Consider the following 22,781-nt stretch of genomic DNA (forward strand, 5'->3'; position numbering starts at 1 on the left):
TGAATGCTGCAGGAGCTGCACTTGGGTGATCCTCTTCCTGCACTGGTGACCCCCTTGCACAGAGACTTTTCAGGTATTCCTGGTTTTGGCTGCTTGGAAATCCTCTGGGGTGATCTGTGAAGGGCTGAGTTTTGCAGTAGGTTCCCATGTCTCAGCCGAGTGTGAGCGAGGTGTTAAGCTCTCAGCTGGGAGGACACATTTCAGTGCTGTTTGCAGCAGGCACTGCCTAGAAATCCTCACTCATCTGTTCCTTTTGCATTTCTTACTTCAGAAATGAAAAATAATTTGTTCCCTGCCTCACACAGCCTTAAGGAGAGCCAGTTGCTGCAGCTCGGCTGCCGTTGATTTAAAGGGGTCAGAAGCACATTGTGAGGGGAAAAGCAAAGCCATCCCTTGGTGCAGTTTTGACAGGTTTCCAGCACTGGCAGTCTGCTCAGCTCAGCAGAGCAGCTTGGAATAGCAGGGGCATTGAGATGCCCTGGAGACTGGGAGGATCAAGTTGGTTTGAGTTGTTGAAGGGCTGTTGCATTAGGCAAGAGGAGCTTTGTTAGGGGGCTGTTGCTTGAGCACATTTATCTTGGCTGCTTTGTTCTTTGTTGGTAACCTCCCACTGTTGGAGTCACAACTACCTGCCACAGGCAGGCTCTTAAATCTCTGAATGTAAACCAGAGGTGTGTTTGTAGTACAGTCCTGAACCTGTTCACTCTGAACCTACAAATGGATACTTGGCATCACAAAGAAGTAGATTCTCTCTGACAGTAACCAGAGGAAATGAACAATTCTGGCAGAAACCACAATCACTCCCATAAGAAACTCAGAATCCTGTTGTTGTTCCCTTTACAATTACTATTTCTGTTGGGCATAAAATCACATGGGGAAAAAAAAAATCCCAAGACATAACTGCAACTCCCAGAACATGGATCTGTTGGAGGACTATTTTTTTTTTTTTTTAATCCATTGTGTCAAGTCAGATAATTGATCCCCTGCCTGATTTCACCACGAGAATGCAGTTCTGTAGCTCCTGCAGAAACTCCTTGCAGCCTGCGCTCATCCTGCTGCTCCCTGTTGAGGGAGCTGGAGGTGCTGGCTGCCTTCCCTGCCTCACTGCTGGTGTTTTGCTGACCAGTGTGACATGGTAGAATGTTGCTGAAATAGCTTGGAAGCAGACTTTGGTTTTAATTTCCTGGTAAGGCAGCTCTGCTCTTCCCCTGCTCTTCCCCTGCTCTTCCCCTGCTCTTCCCCTGCTCTTCCCCTGCTCTTCCCCTGCTCTTCCCCTGCTCTTCCCCTGCTCTTCCCCCTGCTCTTCCCCTGCTCTTCCCCTGCTCTTCCCCTGCTCTTCCCCTGCTCTTCCCCTGCTCTTCCCCTGCTCTTCCCCTGCTCTTCCCCTGCTCTTCCCCTGCTCTTCCCCTGCTCTTCCCCTGCTCTTCCCCTGCTCTTCCCCTGCTCTTCCCCTGCTCTTCCCCCTGCTCTTCCCCTGCTCTTCCCCTGCTCTTCCCCTGCTCTTCCCCTGCTCTTCCCCTGCTCTTCCCCTGCTCTTCCCCTGCTCTTCCCCTGCTCTTCCCCTGCTCTTCCCCCCCTATGCCAGCAGGGAAGCTGTCTGAGGCTGAAGCTGGCATGTTCACTACTTCAAAAGGGCTGACTCAAGTTACTACATTCCCAAACATGTTTTGTCCCCTGCATGATGCATCCTCCATTCCTTAATTCTGTCAGGTTTTCAAAGGCTTGTGTGACCTAAGTGAAATCACCCTCCTTCATGAGAGGCAGGCAGACTGATTAACAGCTAGAGCTGAGCTGCTCTACCTGGCAGGCTTCAGTAAGCAAGGAAGAGCAGTGTCTGCAATAGACCCACAGAATGCTTTAGGTGGGAGGGGACCTTTCAAGGTCATCCAGTCCCAACCCCCCTGCAGTCAGCAGGGACATCTGCAGCTACAGCAGGTTGCTCAGAGCCCCAAACAGCCTGACCTGGAATGGTTCCAGGGATGGAGCATCTACCACCTCTCTGGGCAGCCTGGGCCAGTGTCTCACCACCCTCCCTGTAGAACATTTCTTTCTCTCTAGTCTGAATCTTTCTCTCTTTTAGTTTCAAACCATCAATTCCCTGTCCTGTCACAACAGTCCCTGCTCAAAAGTCTGCCCCCACCTTTGTGTTCAGCTCCTTTAAGCACTGAAAGGCCACCAGAAGGTCTCCCTGGAGCCTTCTCTTCTCCAGGCTGAACAACCCCATTACTGCTTTGGGCACTTGATTTTTACACCATATTGGACTTCCCAGGTGTGTTCCCCTTGTCCTAGGTCTACAGCTGGTAAGAGTCCTGCTTTGTATTTCTGCTGTTCCTCATTTTTCACATTGCTTCCACCAAAAGTATGAAAGCTTGGGCTGAAGCTGTTTACCAGCTATTCACACCAAAATTACTAGCTTTTTTTTCCCCATGAGTAACTCTGTAGTCTCTTTCAAATTCATCATGATCTACCCTGTCCTGGCTTGGCAGACTGGTAAATATACCAGAGTGACTTGGCATTTGCTTCTCTCCTGAGCATTCTCTAAAGAAGCTCAACTTCCCCTTAGCCTGAAGGGGCAAAGCTTGAACTGCAGTGTGGCTGTGTTGCTGCTGGCCTCTGCTTTGCTTAGAGCTCCTGCCTAGGTCACTTGAACAGAGAGGTTGTGGAGTCTCTTTCTATGGTGAGATTCCAGACCTGCCTGTGTGTGATCCTGGGCAACCTGTTCTGGGTGTCCCTTCTTCAGCATTGGGGTTGGACTAAGTGGTCTCCAGAGGTTCCTTCCAACCTTCACCATGCTGGAATTTCAGTGGTATTGTTAGTTTGTGTTGTCTTCAGAGGACTACCTCAGCTTCAGCAGTGTGAACTAAAGGTAGAGGACCCTCAGTGGATGCCTTGTGAACAGAATGTTGGCACCTTAGTGTTGTGATGCATAGAAGTTAGGCATTGCTGTACTTTTGGTCTGTTGTAAGCAATCTTCTGATGCCTAAAGCCCCTTCCAGAGGCACAGTGGCTAACAGAACTGCTGGCTAACAGCTTTCTCCCAAAATCATAGAATGGTAGGGGTTGGAAGGGATCTCTGGCAATCAAGTCCAACCCCCCTGTCAAAGCAGGATGACCTGTAGCAGGTCACACAGGAAAACAGCCAGGTGGGTCTTGAAAATCTCCAGAGAAGGAGACTCCACAACCTCCCTGGGCAGCCTGCTCCAGGGCTCCAGCACCCTCACAGTAAAGAATTTCCTCCTCATGTTCAGGTAGAACTTCCTGTGTTCACTTTGTGTCCATTACCCCTTGTCCTATCACTGAACACCACTTCTTCTTGACAGCCACCCTTCAGATCTTTATAAACATTAATAAGATCTCCTCTCAGCCTTCTATTCTCCAGACTAAACAGCCCCAGGCCTCTCAGCCTTGCCTCATCAGAAAGATGTTCCAATCCCTTCATCCTCCTCAGAATGTCTGTGTTCTCTCCATGCCCACCAAATGGAGACTGCTCTCATGATACAGCATGGTTAGTGTGCACATCCACACACACATGCCCTACTGGATGCAAGAATTCCCTCTCTTTTGCCAGAGGATGGCATAACTGTGCCAATCTGTTTGCCAGGCTACTTTCTATCCCTGTTGGAGGCAGCAGCAAACATGTGGACTGCTCTTGTCTTCCAGGTTCATAAAATGATTGCAGAGTTCAAACTAATCCCTGGCCTCAATAACTTGTTTGACAAACTCATCTGGAGAAAGCACTCTGCTTCAGCCCTGGTTCTGCATGGACACAACCAAAACTGTGACTGCAGCCCAGTGAGTAATGTTTTGAATGCTGGGGGATTGCACTAAGTCACTGGGTGCTTGGGAGAAAGGAATTGGGATGTGGTTGCACTCAGGGCTTGTGAACTGCTGCTTTTCATTTCAGCTTTATCTTTGCTTCACATTAGCACTTGAGTAGAGGGCACTGTAACCTCTCCCCTCTCTCCTAGTTTGGGAACTGGGAAAGGAGAAACATCTGTGGTTCCTGGAGACCAAAAGCAGAAGACAACCAAAACTGAAGGAAGTGAAATCTAATGGGTCTAGCAAGGAGGGGCACAGAACACAAAATGGGTCAGAGTTGAGGTTTTTTGTTGGGTTGGTTTTATTTGTTTTTCTTTTTTCCATACCTAGATATTCTGAATCATTCAATACAGTGCTGAACTTTTTTGCCTTTGCAGTGAGAAGAATTATTAGCCATTATGTGTCTAGCATTTGAGGCAGTTTCCACTTCTGTTCTCTTTTGGGCTGCAAAGTGCAGCCTTCTCCATTCATGCAGCTCACTTGCTCTGCTGTCCAAATGGCTTTGATTTGGATAAGTTTTAATTCAGCTCTTTCACATCACTTGGTACCTAATGATATCCAAAAAAATACTAAAGCAAAAATTTTTGACCCTTTCTTGGCATTTTTTTTTTCCCCAGGACATTACTTTAAAGATCCAGTTCTTGAGGCTTCTGCAGAGCTTTAGTGATCACCATGAGTGAGTATGAAAAGCTGTGGTAGATGGTGGCTGGGTGGGTGCAGTTGCAGTGGGTGTCCAAGGCACAGTCTGGGTTCCATGTGAATGAAACTTGGCCTTAAACACTTCAATGTTTAAGTTAAGTAACACTTAGACTGTCCTTAAACTTGACCCAAATGTTCATCTGCCTTTCAGCTCCTGCTAGGAAGAAGCTAAAGATGCTCTCTCCAGTGGACATGTCTTAATGTGGTCAAAAATAGCCCTTTTTTTGCTCCATGTTGAAACAAACTGAAACACTGATAGGAGGAGTTAACATTTTCTGGCTGAAGAAACAAGGAGGCAGCTTTCATGATGCTGTTTATCTGCCTTCTCCCTGAGAGTTGGTGGTGAGCCAGTGTGCTCACCAGAGCATGTGTACCCTGTAGGGACATGTGCAGGTTTAATCTAGAGTGGAACAGGCCTGAAACAAAGGCTGGTGAAAGATCAGGCTGAAAGACTGGACCCCTGGAGAGGTTAACCAATACTCTTCTGCCTTGTAAAAAAAAGCTGGCAAGGTTTGATCACTGGGTAAATGCCATCAGTGGAGAAGACCTGGTTAAACTGGATAGGGAATGTTCAGGGAACAATTGTTCTGTCAGCTAGCCAACAGCAAGCTAGGTTGGAGCTAGGAGGAAAGCTTCTGTTTGCCTTCAGAAAGCATACTTATGGAGCTTGAGTCTGCCAGAGTAGTTGAGGTGTGGTGCTGTAGCCCTGATCCTGAGGTCCTGTGGCTCTGTTCTAACTTGTAGAATCACATCTGGCACTCTACCACTGTCCTGGTGCTGTGATTCAGTCCTGCAGGATAGTGTCCCAGTCCTAGGAAACATCTGCAGTGGGGACACATGGCACTTGATGCCTAGCTGACCCTGCCTGCAGGCAGGGTGGTAGTTTGGGTGGGTTCATCAGAGATGCAGATCAGAAGCAGCATCCTTCTTGGTTGTGGAGTCTCAGCATCAAGAGGGAGGAGCTGTTGGACATACTCTAAACATAAGGGGAAGGCAGACCTGCTGGAAATCTTCCATGCAAGACGTTGCTTGCCCAGGGATCACTCCAGGTTTTCCAATAAAGTCTCCTTAGGGGTGTGGTTAGTAGGATAGAGAGAGGCTCTCTTCCCCCAGTGCCCTGGTGAGGTCACATCTGGAATATTGTGTCCAGTTCTGGGCCCTTCAGTTCAAGAAGGACCTCAGGGAACTGCTTGAAAGAGTCCAGTGCAGAGCCGCCAAAGATGCTGAAAGGAGTGGAACATCTCCCTGCTGAGGAAGGGCTGAGGGAGCTGGGGCTCTTTAGCTTGGAGAGGAGGAGACTGAGAGGTGATCTCATTCATGTTGATAAAGATGTGCAGGGTGGAGTGTCAGGAGGACAGAGCCAGGCTCTGCTCAGAGGTCTCCAGTGATAGGACAAGGGGCAATGGGTGCAAGCTGGAGCAGAGGAAGTTCCATGGGAACATAAAGGAAAACTTTTTCCACTGTGAGGGTGACAAAACATTGGAGCAGGCTGCCCAGAGAGGTTGTGGAGTCTCCTCTGGAGACATTCAAAAGCCACCTGGATGTGTTCCTGTGTGACCTGCCCTGGATGATCCTGCTCTGGCAGGCAGGTTGGACTCAGTGATCTCCAGAAGTCCCTTCTAACCCCAAATGATCTGTGGTTAAGCAGCTACTGCAAAGCCCTTGGGCTCATTTAAACAGAGAACAGCTTTCAGCTGTAACATTTGAGCAGGTGGAATCTGGTCAGGGCTTTTAAACAGCTGGGTGAGCTTTCCATGAAATCACAGAGAAGCTGAGTTAGCTGAGGACAAGCTTGAGAGCAAGTGCTTGAACACTAGTGGGAGCTTCAGGAAGCTGTGTACAAACCAAACTTGCAGGGCTCTCTGCTGCCTGGAGAGAGAGGCTGCATTTTCATTACAGAAACCTGGTGATGCAGATGAAAAGAAGCTTCACCTGACAGGCTCAGTGGGCACTAATCTGGAACATACTGTTTGGAGCAAGAAGGCATCCCCATCACCTTTTCTGCTCTAAGAATGTATCTCCTGTGTACTTGCTGTGTTTTTCTGAGTAGGTTCTCTTTGCACACCCATCACTGCATCCTCTGCTCACTACATCTTTGCTGATCAGAGCACCTGGAAGTAGGGAGCATGCTGGCAGGGAGTCTGTCAAAGGGAGCCTCAGGACTACATTTTTGTTTTGTTCATCCCTGGAAGTTTTTAAGGCCAGGCTGGATGTGGCTGTGAGCAACCTGATCTAGTGTGAGGTGTCCCTGCCCATGGCAGGGTGGTTGGAACTGGATGAGCCTTGAGGTCCCTTCCAGCCCTGCCTGATTCTATGATTCTATGACATGTTCTGCATTTAATGTACAGAGAAATCAATAGATTTTCATTATGAAAAGTTCAATATTTGATAGAGAATTTCATGCAGGTTCCTTGGGTTTTTTTTCCATTCCTCCTCCATTTTCTATATTTCATGAAGTTTTAAACTGAATCCAGTTTGCTCAGAGTAATAAAATCCCAGGATAATTCAGTACTACTTTGTCAGTTTCTGCTTTCTGAGATCTATTACTGATAAAGATCCTGGTCACTGGAAGGCAGAGAGAGCCTAGAGGTAGCTGTGAAAAAGTCTCTTATTGAATTCTTCTGAAACTCAGCAAACCATTGAGATCTTTAAAAAACAAATATTAACAAAACAAACCTTAAGATCCTGACCAGGGCAGCAAAGAACCACCATCTGAGAGCTGGGCAGTGCTGAAGCTGACATGTGGTACATTAGGGAGGCAGCTGGCTGGTCAAGCTTGGGAGGATGTTGTGGTTAGGGGGAGCAGATTATGTAGGGCTAAAGAGCTGGAGAGCTGGAAGCTGATTGCCTGGACCTGCAGCCCTCAGAGGCACGTGGCTTTGCTCTTCACAGAACAGCACATTTGTCTGCCTCTTGAATTCATCTCTTCTTTTTCTCCCCTATTTCCCCACTGTCTCTCTTTAGGAACAAGTATCTCCTTTTAAACAGCCAAGAACTTAATGAGCTGAGTGCAATCTCCCATAAAGCCAACATCCCCGAGGTGGATGCAGTTGTCAACACAGACAGGTGAGTCAGGAGAGAGGTCCTAGGTCAGCACCTTCCAGTGTTTTACAAGCAGTTCCACTGGAGGTTTGAGGTCCTTCTGTCCACCACACTTTAATTTCAGTCATGGGGAACAGGTTGCTCAGGAAGGTTGTGGGTGCCCCCTTCCTGGAGGTGTTCAAGGCCAGGTTGGATGAGGTCTTGAGCAACCTGGGCTAGTGGGAGGTGTCCCTCTCCATGGCAGGATGGTTGGAACTAGGTGATCTTTAAGGTCCCTTTCAACCTAAACCATTCTGTGAATCTGTGGCAGTGAATAAGTATTTGTCCTGTGTGTTTAATACTGGGACTTGGATGGTTCAAAGCTCTGGAGTCAGTGCTCCCCAAGGCACAGTGCTTGCCAGCCCTTGCACTCATGCTGTCATTTCTTCACATGCTCTAGGAGTCTTGTCTGTGATGGAAAAAGAGGGTTGCTGACCAGACTGCTTCAGGTCATGAAGAAGGAACCAGCTGAATCCTCCTTCAGGTGGGTTCACTTTGCACTGTAACATGCTGGTTTGAGTTGACTGGGAAGCTGATTTGTTTAGAGCAGTTGGAAATGATTGGAAATCACAAGCAAAAGCTCTGGCTTTGTTGCACTTGGCTGCAGTTGGCAGTGCAGATGAGGGAGAACACCAGAGCTTGCACTGGACCTCATCCCCAGTACAGACAGGTTCTGCAGGATCCACAGGTCTGACTCCAGCTTCAGACTGGAATGAAAAAGATAAGGAAATCTGATTTTAAGTCATAATTGTGCTGGCATATTCCCCTTGCTCCAGAACTGAAACCCCATTCCTGCTGTTCCTCAGGTTTTGGCAAGCAAGGGCAGTTGAAAGTTTTCTGCGAGGCACCACCTCCTATGCAGACCAGATGTTCCTGCTAAAGAGAGGACTCCTGGAGGTAATGGAGCTTCCTCTGTGATCTCTGCAGCAAGCAAAAAGGATTTCTCTGTCATGTGTTCAAAGGGGAGTGAAGATGTGGTGTGAAATACTCACTGTGAATCCAGCTGGTGGCAGGCAGGTGTGGGGTGGGGCAGTTCTGCAGCCTGCAGCACTGGGAGGCTTAATTTAGCAGGAGAATCAACCTGAGCTGTTGCCTTTAGTTCTGTTATCTAAGAAGTAAACCTACAACTGAAAGTTCTAAACAGTGATTAAATCAGGGGCTGTGCTGTGCTGCTGGCCTGGGCCAAGCTGTGGCAGTGATCTCTTTTTCCTCCCATGGCAGCATATTCTCTACTGCATTGTTGACAGCGAGTGCAAGTCACGAGACGTGCTGCAGAGTTACTTTGACCTTCTGGGAGAACTGATGAAATTCAATATTGATGCATTCAAAAGGTTCAACAAGTACATCAACACAGATGAGAAGGTAAGTATTTGTAAAGGCTGTCCCCACTGAGTCACATTGCACACTCTGAGAGACAAATGCTTCTTAGAACCAGAGCAGCTCGGGTTAGTTTGCTGGCTTTGGTGTGATTGCTGAGCTTGGTACACTAAAGAGTGAGCTGCCAAAGTGTGGAATGCTCCCAGCTGCTCTGAGTCAGCAAGCCCTGAGCTCTTCAGAAAACGTTGGTCATGATCAGGCAGGACTCAGGTGAGGGCTGAGAGGTGATAGAACACTTCCTGTCAAGTCAGAGGGATTTGGGTTAAGCTGAGAGTTGTGGACATTGAGGCAAACTCTGGAAAATGTTTTACTGAAGCTTGAGGGAGAGATTCTTCATGGAGATGACTTACAATGTTCATCAAGAGTTGATGCTACAAAGAGACAAGATCTTATCTGTGAGGTTATTTGAATTTACAGACCCTTTGAGAAGTCATGGCTGATGTAGTTGCCTCGAAAACTTAGTTCCATAGCTCAAGAGTGAGCAGCTCTCTGTGCAAAGTGCTTTCATGCTCTTGGGTACTGTGCACTCTGCTGGGTGGGTTTTGAGCCTTCTTAAAGCATTCTCTTTCTTAAGTTATTCTGTAGTTTTTCTCTGCTTGCTGTCAGGTCTGGCAGACCCTAGAGAACAGAAGCAGAGAAGAGGGAGCTGGGGTTGCTCAGCCTAGAGAAGAGTAAGCCCTGAAGGACCTAATAGTGGCCTTCCATTACCTGAAGGGGGGCTACAGGAAGGCTGCAGAGGGACTGTTTGCAAAGGCCTGCAGTGATAGGACAGCCCAGGGCTGTGTGTGTCCTCTGGCTCTTGCTAGAGATAACAAAAAGGGACTGACCATGAGTATTTCGGCATTCAGAACTCTTGTTTCTGGAGGGAAGGGGAAACTGTCCACCTCTGTGAAGCTGTTTGTTGGTGAAGTGCATGTCTTAGGTGCTTGTGCTCAGAATTCAAGCCTGTTTCTCCAATAGCCTTCAAGAATAAACTCTTCCAGTGTTAAAAATCTGGAGAAGACTTCTTGTGGCCCTACTCACCAAAGCCTGTTGATAGCTCTTGCTGCTTGGGTTCACTGACCTGTGCCCCTTGTGGTTTAATCTACCTGTTGGCCATACCCATCGTAAAAAGGGGATGAAATGTCCTTTTGTGAGTGTTCATATCAGATGGGAGGGGGTTGATTTTTTTTTTTTTTTTTTCCTCTTCCCTTATGCAACACTAATGCAAAAGTCTTTCTCTGTAGTTCCAGATATTTTTAAACCAGATCAACAGTTCCTTGGTTGACTCAAACATGCTCGTGCGCTGCATTACGCTGTCCCTGGACCGCTTTGAGAATCAGTCTGATGCTAAAGGTAAAGCACAAGAGAGGAGCTGCCTGTGTTGGGTGGGGATAATGGTTATCTGCATGAGGGCTTTGAGGCCACCCTCAGTCAGTTTGCACATGACACTAAGATGACACTAAGTTGATCTGCTTGAGGGTAGGAAGGTTCTGCAGAGCAACCTGAGCAGGCTGGATTGATGGGTCGAGGCCAGTGGGGTTGAGGGCTCAGTCCTGGGGCCAGTTCTCTTTAATGTCTTTGTTGATGACATGGATGAGGGGATTGAGGCATCCTCTGTAAAGTTAGAGAAGACACCAAGTTGGGAGGGAGTGTTGGTCTGCTTTGAGGGTGGGGAGGCTCTACAGAGTGAACTGAACAGGCTAGATTGATGGGTTGAGGCCAGTGGGATGAGGTTCAACAACACCAAGGGGCCTCAAGTTGCAGCAGGGGAGGTTTAGGTTGGATATTAGAAGACAATTCTTCCCTGAAAAGGTTTTCAAACACTGGAACAGGCTGCCCAAGAAGGTGGTTGAATTTCCATCCCTGGGGGTGTTTAAACAATGCATAGGTGTCACAGAATGGTAGGGGTTGGAAGAGACTTCAAAAGGTCATCAAGTCCAACCCCCCTGCCAGAGCAGAATCACCTAAATGGGTCACACAGGAACACACCCAGGTCTGTTTTGAGTGTCTGCAGAGAAGGAGACTACACAACCTCTCTGGGCAGCCTGCTCCAGTGTTCTGTTACCCTCTCCATCCAAATGTGGTGCTGAAGAACATGGTTTAGCACTGGGCTTTGCTGAATTAGGTTGGACTTGATGATCTTCAAGGTCTTTTCCAACAAAAACGATTCTCTGGTTTTAAATCTGCCCTGTGCAGCTGCTGGGCTTAGGTGGAGAAGTGCCACCTGGCAGGTTTGTGGCTGCTGTCTGAGCACCAGTTGCTTACTGCCTTGTTTGCTGGGCCAGTGTGTCAGAGCTGGGAGCACCTGCTGACTATCTTCCTGCTGTTCAGTTGCAGAGGTGCTGTCGGAGTGCCGCCTGTTGTCCTATATGTCCCAGATGTCCATGAGGATGTCCTTCCTTTTCCGCCTCATCAACATTATCCACGTACAGACACTCACACAGGTAAACCTTCTGCTTGTCTTGCTGGTACCATGTGGTGATGAACTGGGCTGGGAGCAGGGAGGAACCCAGCTTCTCTTAGAATCCTAGAATCAGTCAGGGTTGGAAGGGACCACAAGGCTCAGCCAGTTCCAACAGGGACACCTGAGGGCAGGGACACCTCACACTAGATCAGGCTGGCCAGAGCCTCATCCAGCCTGGCCTGAAACACCTCCAGGGGTGGGGCCTCAACCACCTCCCTGGGCAACCCATTCCAGGCTCTCACCACCATCATGGGGAAGAACTTCTTCCTCATGTCCAGCCTGAATCTCCCCACTTCCAGCTTTGTTCCACTCCCCCCAGTCCTATCACAACCTGATAGCCTAAAAAGTCCCTCCCCTGCTTTCTTGGAGCCCCCTTCAGATACTGGAAGGCCACAAGAAGGTCACCTCAGAGCCTTCTCCTCTCCAGACTGAACAGCCCCAACTCTCTCAGTCTCTCCTCATAAGAGAGGTGCTCCAGCCCTCTGCTCATCCTGGTGGCCCTTCTCTGGACACCTTCCAGCACCTCCAGATCCCTCTTGTAATAGAGGCTCCAGAATTGGATGCAATACTCCAGGTGGGGTTTCACCAGAGCTGAGCAGAGGGGGAGAATCACCTCACTTGACCTGCTGGCCACACTTCTCCTGATGCAGCCCAGGCTCTGGTTGGCTTTCTGGGCTGCAAGTGCACACTGACAGCTCATGTTCAGCTTCTCGTCCACCAGGAGACCCATGTGGATTGAGAGCAGCCCTGCAGAGAGAGACTTGGGGGTGCTGGTTGATGAGGAGCTTGACATGAGCTGGCAATGTCCACAGAGAGCCAGCTGTGTCCTGGGCTACAGCAAAAGATGTGTGGCCAGCAGGTCAGGGGAGGTGATCCTGCTCCTCTGCTCTGGAGTACTCTACCCACCTGGAGTACTGTGTCCAGCTCTGGAGCCCCCAGCACAAGAAGGATGTGGATCTGTTGGAGAGGGTCCAGAGGAGGCCATGAAGATGATCGGAGGGCTGGAGCACCTCCACTGTGGGGACAGGCTGGGAGAGTTGGGGCTGCTTAGCCTGGAGAAGAGAAGGATGCAGGGAGACCTTAGAGCAGCCTTCCAGTACCCGAAGGGGCTCCAGGAGAGCTGGAGAGGGACTTTTGGCAAGGGCTGGGAGTGACAGGACATGGGGCAATGGCTTTGAGCTGGGAGAGGGGAGATTGAGAGTGGCGATGAGGAAGAAATTCTAGACAGTGAGGGTGGGGAGATACTGGGACAGGTTATCTAGAGAAGTTGTGGACATCTCATCCCTGGAAGTGTTTAAGATCAGGCTGATGAGGCTTTGAGCAACCTGGTGTCCATGGCAGAGGAGGTTGGAACTAGATGATCTTTGAGATCCCTTCCAACTCAAACCATTCTGTGTCCTTTCCTTCTCGCTCCACGCAGCAGCACCTCCCCTGCCCGCTTCCCCCGAGCACATTTTGTGCATGCATCTGAAGGCTCCTTTGGAATGTTGTCCTTTGACCTGCTCTGTCATTTCTCCTTGCAGGAGAACGTCAGCTGTTTGAACACAAGTTTAGTTATCCTGATGCTGGCCCGGAGGAAAGACAAACTCCCTTTTTACCTGCGCACTTTGCAACAGATGGAGTACACCGAGAAGTACCCAGGCTTCATCCTCAACAACTTCCACAGCCTCCTGCGGTTCTGGCAGCAGCATTACCTCAACAAGGACAAAGACAGCACCTGCTTAGAAAATGTAGGTGAACCTTCTGACTGTCTGTCTGCTGCTCACCTAGCAAAATGGGAGGGGAGAGGTGGTGGAGGGAAAGCGGGAGGCAAGTTCTGCCCCGCAGTGTGACTTCATCGTCTCACCCAGTCAGGTCCCTCCTCTGCCCCAAGGTAGGGCTGCAAACAAGACCTTGGGTCTTGGCTGTGGCACACACAAAGTGAGACTTGCCAGCACTGAGAGGCAGCCAGCCCTGCACAGGGATGTGGAGGCAGGACAGAGTCCAGCTCCCACACTAGTTAGCACCTTAACCAGACCCTCTCCTCCCTTCCTGATGTGGCAGCAGTGTAGCTGCTGGTAGACAAGGCAGCTGCCCTGTGGAGAGCAGCCTGCACATTTCTACCCTGAGCTGCTCTGTCTTGGGCCCTGAGAAGAGGGAGAAATGACCTGTGATGAGAGAGTGCTTCCCTTGTCCACGTCCTAGAAGGCTGAAGTGAGTTTGCAGAGGTTTATTCCATGACTTTTCAGTGATTGGGTGGCAGCTTTAACAGATTTTTACTCTGTTTAATCTGATTTGTAGTGGAAAAGCCCTTCCCTGGTGTGTGTGACCCCTGCAGCAGGCAGCCCCACAGCTGTGACCTGAGCACAGCACTCTAGGCAGCCTCCTTGAGATGAGGCACCTGACAAAGAGCAGTGTAGAGCTCTGGGAGTAGCTGAGATAAGGAGCTTCAGTTCCTCAGAAAGGAAAAGTGAGATGAAGGGAGCACCACTGAGTGGTGCAGATGTGCAGCACTTTGCTCTCAGCTTGATTTAGCAGAGCTCATGTCCTGCTTGGGTCAGTGCTGGGCTGGGGAGCTGCAGGGTAGCATGGGGCCAGCTCAGGTGCCATGGTTTGACACATCCATTGTGCTGCTGGGCTGTTGAGGAGGAGATGCTGCTGAGACCAGAGCTCTGCCATTGCTGCATCTCAGGGTGGTGTCATGCTGTACATGCACACTGTGGTGCTGCTTGTGGCTTCAGCCACTGCTGGGATGGAAATCAAGAGTTGTCCTGTGTGTAAAAGCTTTGGGTTGTACATGATGTGGGGTAGGGCTGCTGGAGAGGCCTTGTGGCCTTAAGAGAGTGATGCAGGAGGGATGTGAGCAGGCAGGGTGCATTTGTGTCTTCCCTAGGAGCTGGCATCACTTGCTTTGCAGCCCTGCAGTGTCCCAGTTTGTGTTTGAAGTGGGAGGCAGAGGAGAAGTTTGGGCTTGTGTGTCGTGCTCACAGGCAGCCCTGCCTGCTGGCCCATGCTGGGGTGGTGGTCACTCTGAACTGCTCTTGGCAGGGTTGTGGTTGCCACAGATGGGTGGATGCTTCTCTAGGTAAAAAAAAAAAATGGTGTGCTCCAGGGCTGTGCTGGGGCCAGTTCTCTTTAATGTCTTTGTTGATGACCTAGATGAGGGGACTGAGGCATTCCCTGTGAAGGTAGAGAAGACACCAAACCTGGGAGGGAGTGTTGGTCTGCTTGAGGGTAGGGAGGCTCTACAGAGGGACCTGGGCAGACTGGATCAATGGGCCAAGGCCAGTGGGGTGAGGTTCAACAAGGCTAAGTGGCCTCAGGTTGCACCAGGGAAGGTTTAGGTTGAACAGCAGAAGAAACTTCTTCACTAAAAGACTGGAAGAGGCTGTCCAGGGAGGTGGTTGAATCCCCATCCCTGGAGGTGTTTAACCAAGGCAGAGATGTGGTGCTGAGGGCTGTGGTTTATCACCAGCTTGGTAGAGATAGAGAATGGTTGCACTGGGTGATCTTAAAGGCCTTTTCCAGCCTGAATGATTCTGTGATAGTGAGAGGCTGGCTGTGGAACTTGCAGCTGGTTCAGCATCCACCGCTGCTACTCCCCACCCCAGGAGGATGAGGTGGATAGGGTTGGAACTAGATGATCCTTGTGGTCCCTTCCAACCCTGACTGATTCTATGATGGATCACTAGGTGTGTTCAGCTGTGTGGCTGGGGAGCCAGGCTGAACAGGAGGTGAATCACAGAGTCAGAGGTTGGAAGGGATCCAGGAAGATCATCAAGTCCAACCCCCTTGTCAGAGCAGGATCACCTGGGACAGGTCACACAGGAACGCATCCAGGCAGGTTATGAAAGTCCAGAGGAGACCACAACCTCTGTCACACTCACAGTGAAAAAAATTTCCTGTTGTTCCCACGGAACCTCCTCTGCTCCAGCTTGCACCCACTGCCCCTCGTCCTGCCTCTGGACATCACTGACTTTCAGTTGTCTGTGTCACGTCCTTTGGGCGGCGTGTGCTGCCGCAGCTGGTGCCTACAGGGCACGCTAACCACCCTCTCCATCTCTTCCCACAGAGCTCCTGTATTAGTTTTACCTACTGGAAAGAGACTGTATCTATACTGCTCAGTCCAGACCGGACCTCCCCCTGTGCCATAGTTAGCTACATCGACGAGGCCTACATGGACATTGACAGGGACTTTTCTGAGGAGTGAGCTGCGCTCCGGCTGCCGCCGGGCCGCGCTCGGAGGGTACCTCTCAGCCCGTGGACTTCAGGGATCCGCCGTGTCCTGTGCGTGTGGCACCCAGCCGGGGAGCCTGCCGGCCCCCAGCCCCCCACCAGACCCCCAACGGGCCAGGCTTGGCAAGCTCTCTGGGCAACACATTCAGGGATGTATCTTCCAGGTGTTCTGGGATAAAATATTACTCACCTGCAGCAACCAGCCTCTCGCTGTTCCTTTGTCCTGCCTGGCAGCCCGGCGAGGCTGGCCCCGGGGGGTTTGCTGACACGCGAGGCTGCTCCCTGTGTGCCAATGGACTCGGGGCTCATCCGTGGCTGCCAGAACTTAGCAGGTCCAAAAGCACACAAATTGCTCTCCAGATGTGAGGTCCAAGGAGCTGGTCTGGCTGGGACCCCAGCATGCCAGCCACATGCAGAGCCACCACGAGGACTCCCTCTGGGTGTAACTCTTCTGATGGGGCTGGGAATCAGGGGTTGAGGGTTGGTTGGGGTGTGAGTGTGTGTGTGTGTGTGTGTGCTTTTAATTCCTGAGAGCCCTAGCTCCAGTCACCTCTTTACCATCTCCTTTTGGATCATTTGGTACTAAATCTGTCTGTCTGTGCATTAGGAGAACCTCTGCTCCTGCTGTCTTTTCCTGCAGATCCTTCCCACCTGAAGGTGTTGTACAGAGCTGCAGAGAACAGAGACATTTCAGCAGCGGTGGGATCCCAGCAGGGGTTGGCTTTTTCATGGGAGCACTAGCATTAAAATGTACTAATTTTTTTAAACTTGGAGCTTGTCCCTTCTTGGGTGACTAATCTGGTTTTAAAAATCCTTTTCAGGACCCTTGCTCTTGATGCTAACCTTCTATGCCTGGAAGTCCTCTGTCAGTCTCTGCTTTCAGTCCTTAATATCAACACACACATTAATCTTGAAGTGCAATATTTACTGGAGATGTCAGTTTTATCCTGGATCTGTTTTAATCAGAATGTGTTAAAGGCTGGGAATAAACACTCCTGGTTGAAAAGAAGTTTGTAGGATATTTTGGGAAAAGGGGGAATTGAGTTTTGGCAGTTCCTGACTGGCCAGACCTACACAGGCCCTGCCTGCTCACCACCACTGATTGTGTTGCTCACATTCCCAGGAATGAATCAAGCCTGAAGTCCTCTGAGCCACTGCATTTAAGTCAAAGCCTAGGTGTCTTGCAGCTCCAGCTAGAAAAAAACAGTTTTCTTTGGAATGTGCATCTGAATCTCTTTCACTTTCCTTAACTTATTTGATGAGATGACTTCAGCTCTGCCCAGGCTTTGGAGAGGGACATCCCAGAGCTGTAGCATTTTGTCTCTAGTCCCTGCCAGCAGAATGGGTCTTGCTCTGAGGACCCCTGTGCTGGGATGAGAGACCCCAGCTGCAGGACTTGTCTTCCAGCAGTCACCCTCCTGCTCTCACCCATCTCACACTTGGGTGTCCTGCTGTGGACTTGCAGCCAGTACTTTGCTTGTGGGGCAGTCAGAGCTGCTGAGCTTGTGTGTAACCTGGAACCTTGCAGGAGCTCCTGGGGCTCTCTGTCCCTCCCTAGGGGGCTGGGCGAGCTCTGCACTGTTCCAGTGAGGTTACCCTGGGCTCACCCTTGGTGTTGGGGAGCTCCTGGCTACAGCAGCTGCAACTCTGCTCTTCGTGGGGTCACCCCACTCTGCCCCCTCCCTTCCCTGAGCTCATTTCTTTCTCATCTGTACTTTTTTTGTTCCTTGGGTATTTGTGTTTTTGGTGTATCTTTTGCTTCTTAACTGTAATAGATGTACACTTAAATAAATGCTTCAAATTAAAAGGCTTTTCAGTTGAGGGATGCCTTTCCCTAGTCTAGTTAATGGGTGCATCCACTGATTGCAGGGTTCTAGCAGCAGAGTCTCCTTTCCATCTCAGTGTTTATAGAACCTACAGTCAGGGTCCAAGCTGTGCCTGCCTGGGCTGTGGAGTCCTGCCAGCTGCCCTCTGGCTCCTGGCTCCCTCTTCCTGAGCACTGGGAGCATGCTGAGCTTGGGGCCTGGCCTGCCAGAGGCAGCTTGGCTTTGCTTTTGGCTTCAGGCTGGCTGAAGAGAAGAGCCAGGGAAGAACCCACTGCAGCAGCAGGTCCTCTCTCCAGGGCCAAGGCTCTGCCTGCCGTGGGCAGGGGCAGGAGCTGGCAGAGAGGGTCACAGGCACATTTTTAACTGAGGGCCACGTTGCTGTGGGCTTGTTTGTCCATGACAACTGCCTCAAGAATCTCCTTTTGAGAAGGGACCAAGAGCTCTGTCCTTCATCCTCGTTTTGTCTTATTTATGGAGAGCAGGGAGCAGAAGCATCCAGCGTGGGGCTGGGGAGAGCTCAGGGGGGTGGAGGTGGGATCCCTGTCACTAACCCTCCTCTGGATTTCTGAGGTTCGTGCTGCCCAGATTAATGGCAATTTACTAACTGCAAATAAACATATTAAATGGAAATATTAAAGAAATCTATTTTAAAGAAGTGAGTGGAGATGTCTTTCTTTGCAGGCCCTTCGCCAGTGCCGTCCCCACCCTTCCCTCTGCCCTGCAGGGCTGGAGCTGGGGTGTTCTCTGTTCTTCCCAAGAATGATGGTTTCAGTGAGGTCTCTTCTACCCTCAGCCCTGCTCCCCTGCAGCTAAGAGGGGCTGAAGAGGCTTGGTGGGGAGGGGTGAGGAAAGGGCTGTTCCCCCAAAACCTACCAGCAGGCCAGAGCAGTGTCCTTCTGCTGGTATCAAAGACATCCCCAAGCTTGCCCCTACCTCTCCAGGGCCCTGGTTCCCCCATGACAGACACAGCAGAGCAAGTCCTGGCAGATCTGTGTTTATTCACAGGGTGCAAAGCTGGCAGTGACTGTTGCAGCCATTTGCCTCAAACCTCCAGCAGGCATCTGGAGACAGGCCAGGGCAGAGCCGGCAGCCAGGCTCCTGCTACTCGTGCTGGAAACAAAACCAAAAGAGCTTTGGTGAGAGCCTGAGCCTGGAGGCAGGGAGCACCCTGGCATCCTTCAGGTGCTGGCAGTAGTGGCAGTGCCATGGCAGCACTGGGTAGGATGTAACCATGGGCTATGCAGCTGCTCCTCTGGCTCCAGCTGACCTGCCCTCTTCTCCCAAGGAAGAAACGGTAGGACAGAAGGAAATGATCTCAGGTTGCACCAGGGGAGGTTTTAGGTTAGGCATGAGGAACAATTTCTTCCCCCAAAGGGTGGTCCAGGCCTGGAACAGGCTGCCCCAGGGTGGAGACCCTGTCCATAGAGCGGTTTCAAAGCCGTGTAGCTGTGGTGCTGAGGGACATGGCATCAAGTGGTAGACTTGATGATTTTAAAGGTCTTTTCCAACCTAAAGCATTCTGTGACTCTGTGCCCTCAGCTGGGTGGCCTTACCTTGGAGACGATGACCTCCCTGGTGCGGGCACGCAGCTTGTTGACCTGCGTCTCGGCGATGTCTGCGCGCTCCTCGGCATCGTCCAGCTCGTGCTGCACCTTGCGGTACTTCACCAGGTTGGAGTTGGCCTGCTGCTCCTGCATGGCCACAGGGGAGAGGTGGGTGCCTGGGGCTCCCCTTGCCCTTGCAGCCAGCCCAGGGAAGGCCAACACTGTGCTCTGCTGGGGGACTGGGGACAGGCACCTACCGCCTCCTCGAACTGGCGCTTGTAGCTCTTGACCTTGCTCTGCAGCTTGTCAATCAGGTCCTGCATCCGGGCCAGGTTCTTCCGGTCTTCCTCAGCCTGCAAGTGCCCTGGCACTGTTAGCAGGACCCCCAACTCAGGCCCCAGCTTCCCCACTATCCCAGAGCACCAGTGGTGCCATATAGAGCACCACCTCTCGCCACCAACCCAGCCACCAGCCTCCTGTGCCCTGGCTCCCCAGCACCTCGTTTAGGAGGTGCCAGCAAAAGAGTGAGACGCAGAGCACGTGGTGGCTTCCAGGCCTGGGAGAAGCCTGTCCTGCTCCCGTTGGTCCCAGCACAGTGCCCAGCACAAGCCAGGGCTGGTCTGGACTGGAGAAGGGATGTGGAGAACACCAGGATCTGAGCACTGGGATTGCTGGGCCAAGTCCTGCTGGGCTGGAGCTGCGCCTGGTGCTGGTACCTGGTAGCTCAGCTCCTTGATCCTCCGCTCGTACTTGCGAATGCCCTTCTGGGCCTCAGCCATCTTCTTCTGCTCCACATCCAGCTCTCCCTCCAGCTCCCGCACCTGGGGAAAGGGGAAGAGGCCAGCTCAGTGCTCTGCTCTCCAGCACCAGCCCCAGCTGGGGCCAGATCACTTTCCCTACATCAGAGCAGCCACATCCAAGGCTGAGGCACCCCAGTCAAAGGCTGGTGCTGACCTGAGGCTTGCAAGTCCTCAGGGACTGCCCGTCCTTGCCCCCAGTCCCACTGTGGTACAGGCTTGCCCCAAAGGAATGGGACAGAGCCAGTGCCCTGCAGAGCCACAGGGGCAGCACCAGGAACCTGCTTCCAAGTAGCACAGCCAAGGTTCTGTCCCTGCCACCTCACCCTGGCCTCCAGCTTCTGGATCTGCTTCTTGCCCCCCTTGAGAGCAATCTGCTCTGCTTCATCCAGGCGCATCTGCAGGTCCTTGATGGTCTGCTCCATGTTCTTCTTCATCCGCTCCAGATGTGCACTCGTGTCCTGCTCCTTCTTCAGCTCCTCTGCCATCATGGCAGCCTGCAAGGCCAAGAGCACAGAGCTATCACCGCAAGGCCAGGCAGCCCTGTCAGATACAGGGGATCAACGACTAAGCTCTGGGACCCTCCACTTCCACCCACCAGCCCCACAGGGTGCTGGGAACCCTGGCTGAGGCACCCAGCACCATGCCCACTGTGCGCTCACATCCGTGATGGCCTTCTTCGCCTTCTCCTCAGCATTGCGGCACTCCTGCACTGCATCCTCCACCTCTCCACTCAGTTGGGAGATGTCAGCCTCCAGCTTCTTCTTCTGGTTGATCAGGCCTGTGTTCTGTGGAGAGAGCAGGGCCGTGCCACAGGGACCAGCTCTTCCCCACGGCCAGTGGCCCAGATGCCAAAGAGGCTCCTGCTGCTCCAGTGCCAGCAGGTGCCCAAGATCCATTGGCGCCTTACCTGGGAGTGGAGCAGGTTGACCCTCTCGGTGGCCTCCAGCAGCTCCTGCTCTGCCAGCTTCCTGCTCCTCTCAGCCTGCTCCAGGGCTCCCCGCAGCTCCTCCACCTCAGCCAGCAGCAGGTTGTTGCGGCGCTCCAGGGCGGCCGCCTGCTCCTTCAGGTCGTCGTTGTGGCGCTGGGTGTCGTCCAGCTCGATTTGCAGGTCCTGCCGGGCAGCCCAGGCTCAGTGGGGACAAGGGAGGAGGCTGGGGCCAGCACCAAACCCCTCCAACCCGCAGCTGGTCCAACCTTGATCTGGGCCTGGAGCTGGCGGACCAGCTTCTGGAACTCGGCGGCCTGGCGGTTGGCGTGGCTCAGCTGGATCTCCATCTCGTTCAGGTCTCCCTCCATCTTCTTCCTCAGCCGGACAGCCTCGTTCTTGGCCCGGGCCTCTGCGTCCAGCGTGGCTTGCATGGAGTCCATGGCACGCTGGTGGTTGCGCCTGTGGGAGGGACGAGCAGCCCTGTCCACCTGGGGACACCCAGCCTGGGGTCCCCACAGCGACGGCCCAGCCGGTCCCCTCTCGGCACACACCTCAGGTTCTCAAACTCCTCGTCCTTCTCTGCCAGCTTCCTGTCCACGTCAGCCTTGATCTGGTTCAGCTCCAGCTGGATGCGCAGCGTCTTGCTCTCCTCGTGCTCCAGGGCGCCCTAGAGACAGCAGCAGCCATGACAAGGGGGTCCCTGGAGTGGATTTCCCCATCCACCCACCCCAACCTGGCCTGGCCTTGCTCCCAGCCCAGAGCTATGAAGAGCATGCAAGGTGGAGCTCCCCCCAGTGCCTTGCTGTGGTTGCACAAGTCCCATGAGCAGGTTCCCAGGGGTGCCAGCCCAGCTCAGGACTGTCACTGTGCCAGAGCTGCAGGGTGGGCCAGTGGCTTGTGAGGGCAATGGGCACACAAAAGCACCAGTGGGAAACAAGGACTCACCTCAGCCTCCTCCAGAGCTGCCTGGATATCACTCTTCTCGTTCTCCAGTGCCTTCTTCAGCTTCTCCAGCTCGTGGATGGTTTTGCCGCTCATACTGATCTGGTCGGTCAGGTCAGCAATTTCCTCTGGCAGGGACAGAACAGCATTTGGTCAGGAACAAGACTGTGGGGTTATTCCCACCCAGGGGTCTCCCCCACCCCCCTGCCAGTCTCAGCTGATGTCCCCCTAACCCCTTGGAGAGCATCTGAAGTTGTGCTTGGGGACGTTTCTGGGCCATGCTGCACTCTGGAGGAAGGAGAGGGTGTGGGAGAGGAGTTAAGTGCCCATGGAGTCCTGCTCCATGGAGTCCTGCTTGACCAAGGGCAACACCCCCAGGCCAGGGCCATGCCACAGTCAGGGCACTCTGGGCAGCAAAACATGCACCACTTGGAAACAAGAGCCAAGTGACACTGCCCAGAGCGCCCCTGAGCAAGAGGGCAGGACACACGCTGGCTTCCTGGCTGGGCTGCTGCATCCCTCCAAGGAGGAAACAGGCAAGGCCTGGCCAAGCACAAGGTCTGCTCCCTTCCTACAAGCGAGCCCCATCCCACCACACGGCTGAGCAAAGGGCAGCCACAGGCTGCCCATGAGAGCAGGACCCTGGGCAGAGATCCCAGGGGGACAGCTTGAGCCCAATCCTACCTTGCAGGTTCTTGTTCTCCCTCTTGAGGGTCTCCAGATTGTCCAGGGACTCCTCATAGGCATTCTTGAGCTTGAAGAGCTCGGTGCTGAGGCAGCGCGACTCCTTCTGCGACGCCTCCAGCTCTGCCTGGGTCTCCTCATACTTCTGCTTCCACTCAGCCAGGATCCTGTCGAAGTTCCTCTGCTTCTTGTCCAGCGCAGCGCAGGCGGAGTTGGCGCGCTCCAGGTCCACCGACAGGTCCTCGATCTCCGTCTGCAGGCGGTGCTTGGTCTTCTCCAGCGAGGAGCACTTGGCGTGGGCAGCCTCCACCGCCTCCTCGGCCTCCTGCAGCCGGATGGCCAGCTTCTTCCTGCCCACGGCAGCCCCAGCGTCATCCCACGCTGCTGCCATCCCTCCCCCGTGCCAGCCCACCCCAGCAT

General features: G+C 52.4%; 2 protein-coding genes across 2 annotated transcripts in view; one reads left to right on the top strand and one right to left on the bottom strand.

Moving 5' to 3' along the window:
* Nucleotides 1-15,693, top strand: part of TRPC4AP (transient receptor potential cation channel subfamily C member 4 associated protein) — a 30,183-nt gene extending 14,490 nt beyond the window's left edge. The window contains exons 9-18 of the mRNA XM_054392148.1: nucleotides 3,661-3,792; nucleotides 4,437-4,495; nucleotides 7,483-7,584; nucleotides 8,000-8,083; nucleotides 8,406-8,496; nucleotides 8,821-8,961; nucleotides 10,203-10,311; nucleotides 11,290-11,402; nucleotides 12,946-13,152; nucleotides 15,474-15,693. Of these exons, the coding sequence (XP_054248123.1) occupies nucleotides 3,661-3,792; nucleotides 4,437-4,495; nucleotides 7,483-7,584; nucleotides 8,000-8,083; nucleotides 8,406-8,496; nucleotides 8,821-8,961; nucleotides 10,203-10,311; nucleotides 11,290-11,402; nucleotides 12,946-13,152; nucleotides 15,474-15,611 (1,176 nt within the window). The 3' untranslated portion in view covers nucleotides 15,612-15,693. The remainder of the gene's footprint in view (nucleotides 1-3,660; nucleotides 3,793-4,436; nucleotides 4,496-7,482; nucleotides 7,585-7,999; nucleotides 8,084-8,405; nucleotides 8,497-8,820; nucleotides 8,962-10,202; nucleotides 10,312-11,289; nucleotides 11,403-12,945; nucleotides 13,153-15,473) is intronic.
* Nucleotides 15,694-18,564: 2,871 nt separating this feature from the next.
* Nucleotides 18,565-22,781, bottom strand: part of MYH7B (myosin heavy chain 7B) — a 32,503-nt gene continuing 28,286 nt past the window's right edge. The window contains exons 32-42 of the mRNA XM_054392150.1: nucleotides 22,362-22,711; nucleotides 21,681-21,805; nucleotides 21,287-21,402; nucleotides 21,002-21,194; nucleotides 20,715-20,918; nucleotides 20,467-20,592; nucleotides 20,131-20,301; nucleotides 19,724-19,828; nucleotides 19,265-19,360; nucleotides 19,017-19,154; nucleotides 18,565-18,573 (exon numbers count right to left, since the gene is read on the bottom strand). Of these exons, the coding sequence (XP_054248125.1) occupies nucleotides 18,565-18,573; nucleotides 19,017-19,154; nucleotides 19,265-19,360; nucleotides 19,724-19,828; nucleotides 20,131-20,301; nucleotides 20,467-20,592; nucleotides 20,715-20,918; nucleotides 21,002-21,194; nucleotides 21,287-21,402; nucleotides 21,681-21,805; nucleotides 22,362-22,711 (1,633 nt within the window). The remainder of the gene's footprint in view (nucleotides 18,574-19,016; nucleotides 19,155-19,264; nucleotides 19,361-19,723; nucleotides 19,829-20,130; nucleotides 20,302-20,466; nucleotides 20,593-20,714; nucleotides 20,919-21,001; nucleotides 21,195-21,286; nucleotides 21,403-21,680; nucleotides 21,806-22,361; nucleotides 22,712-22,781) is intronic.

This window comes from Indicator indicator, chromosome 24 (genome assembly GCF_027791375.1).
Source record: "Indicator indicator isolate 239-I01 chromosome 24, UM_Iind_1.1, whole genome shotgun sequence".
Taxonomy (NCBI): Eukaryota; Metazoa; Chordata; class Aves; order Piciformes; family Indicatoridae; genus Indicator; species Indicator indicator.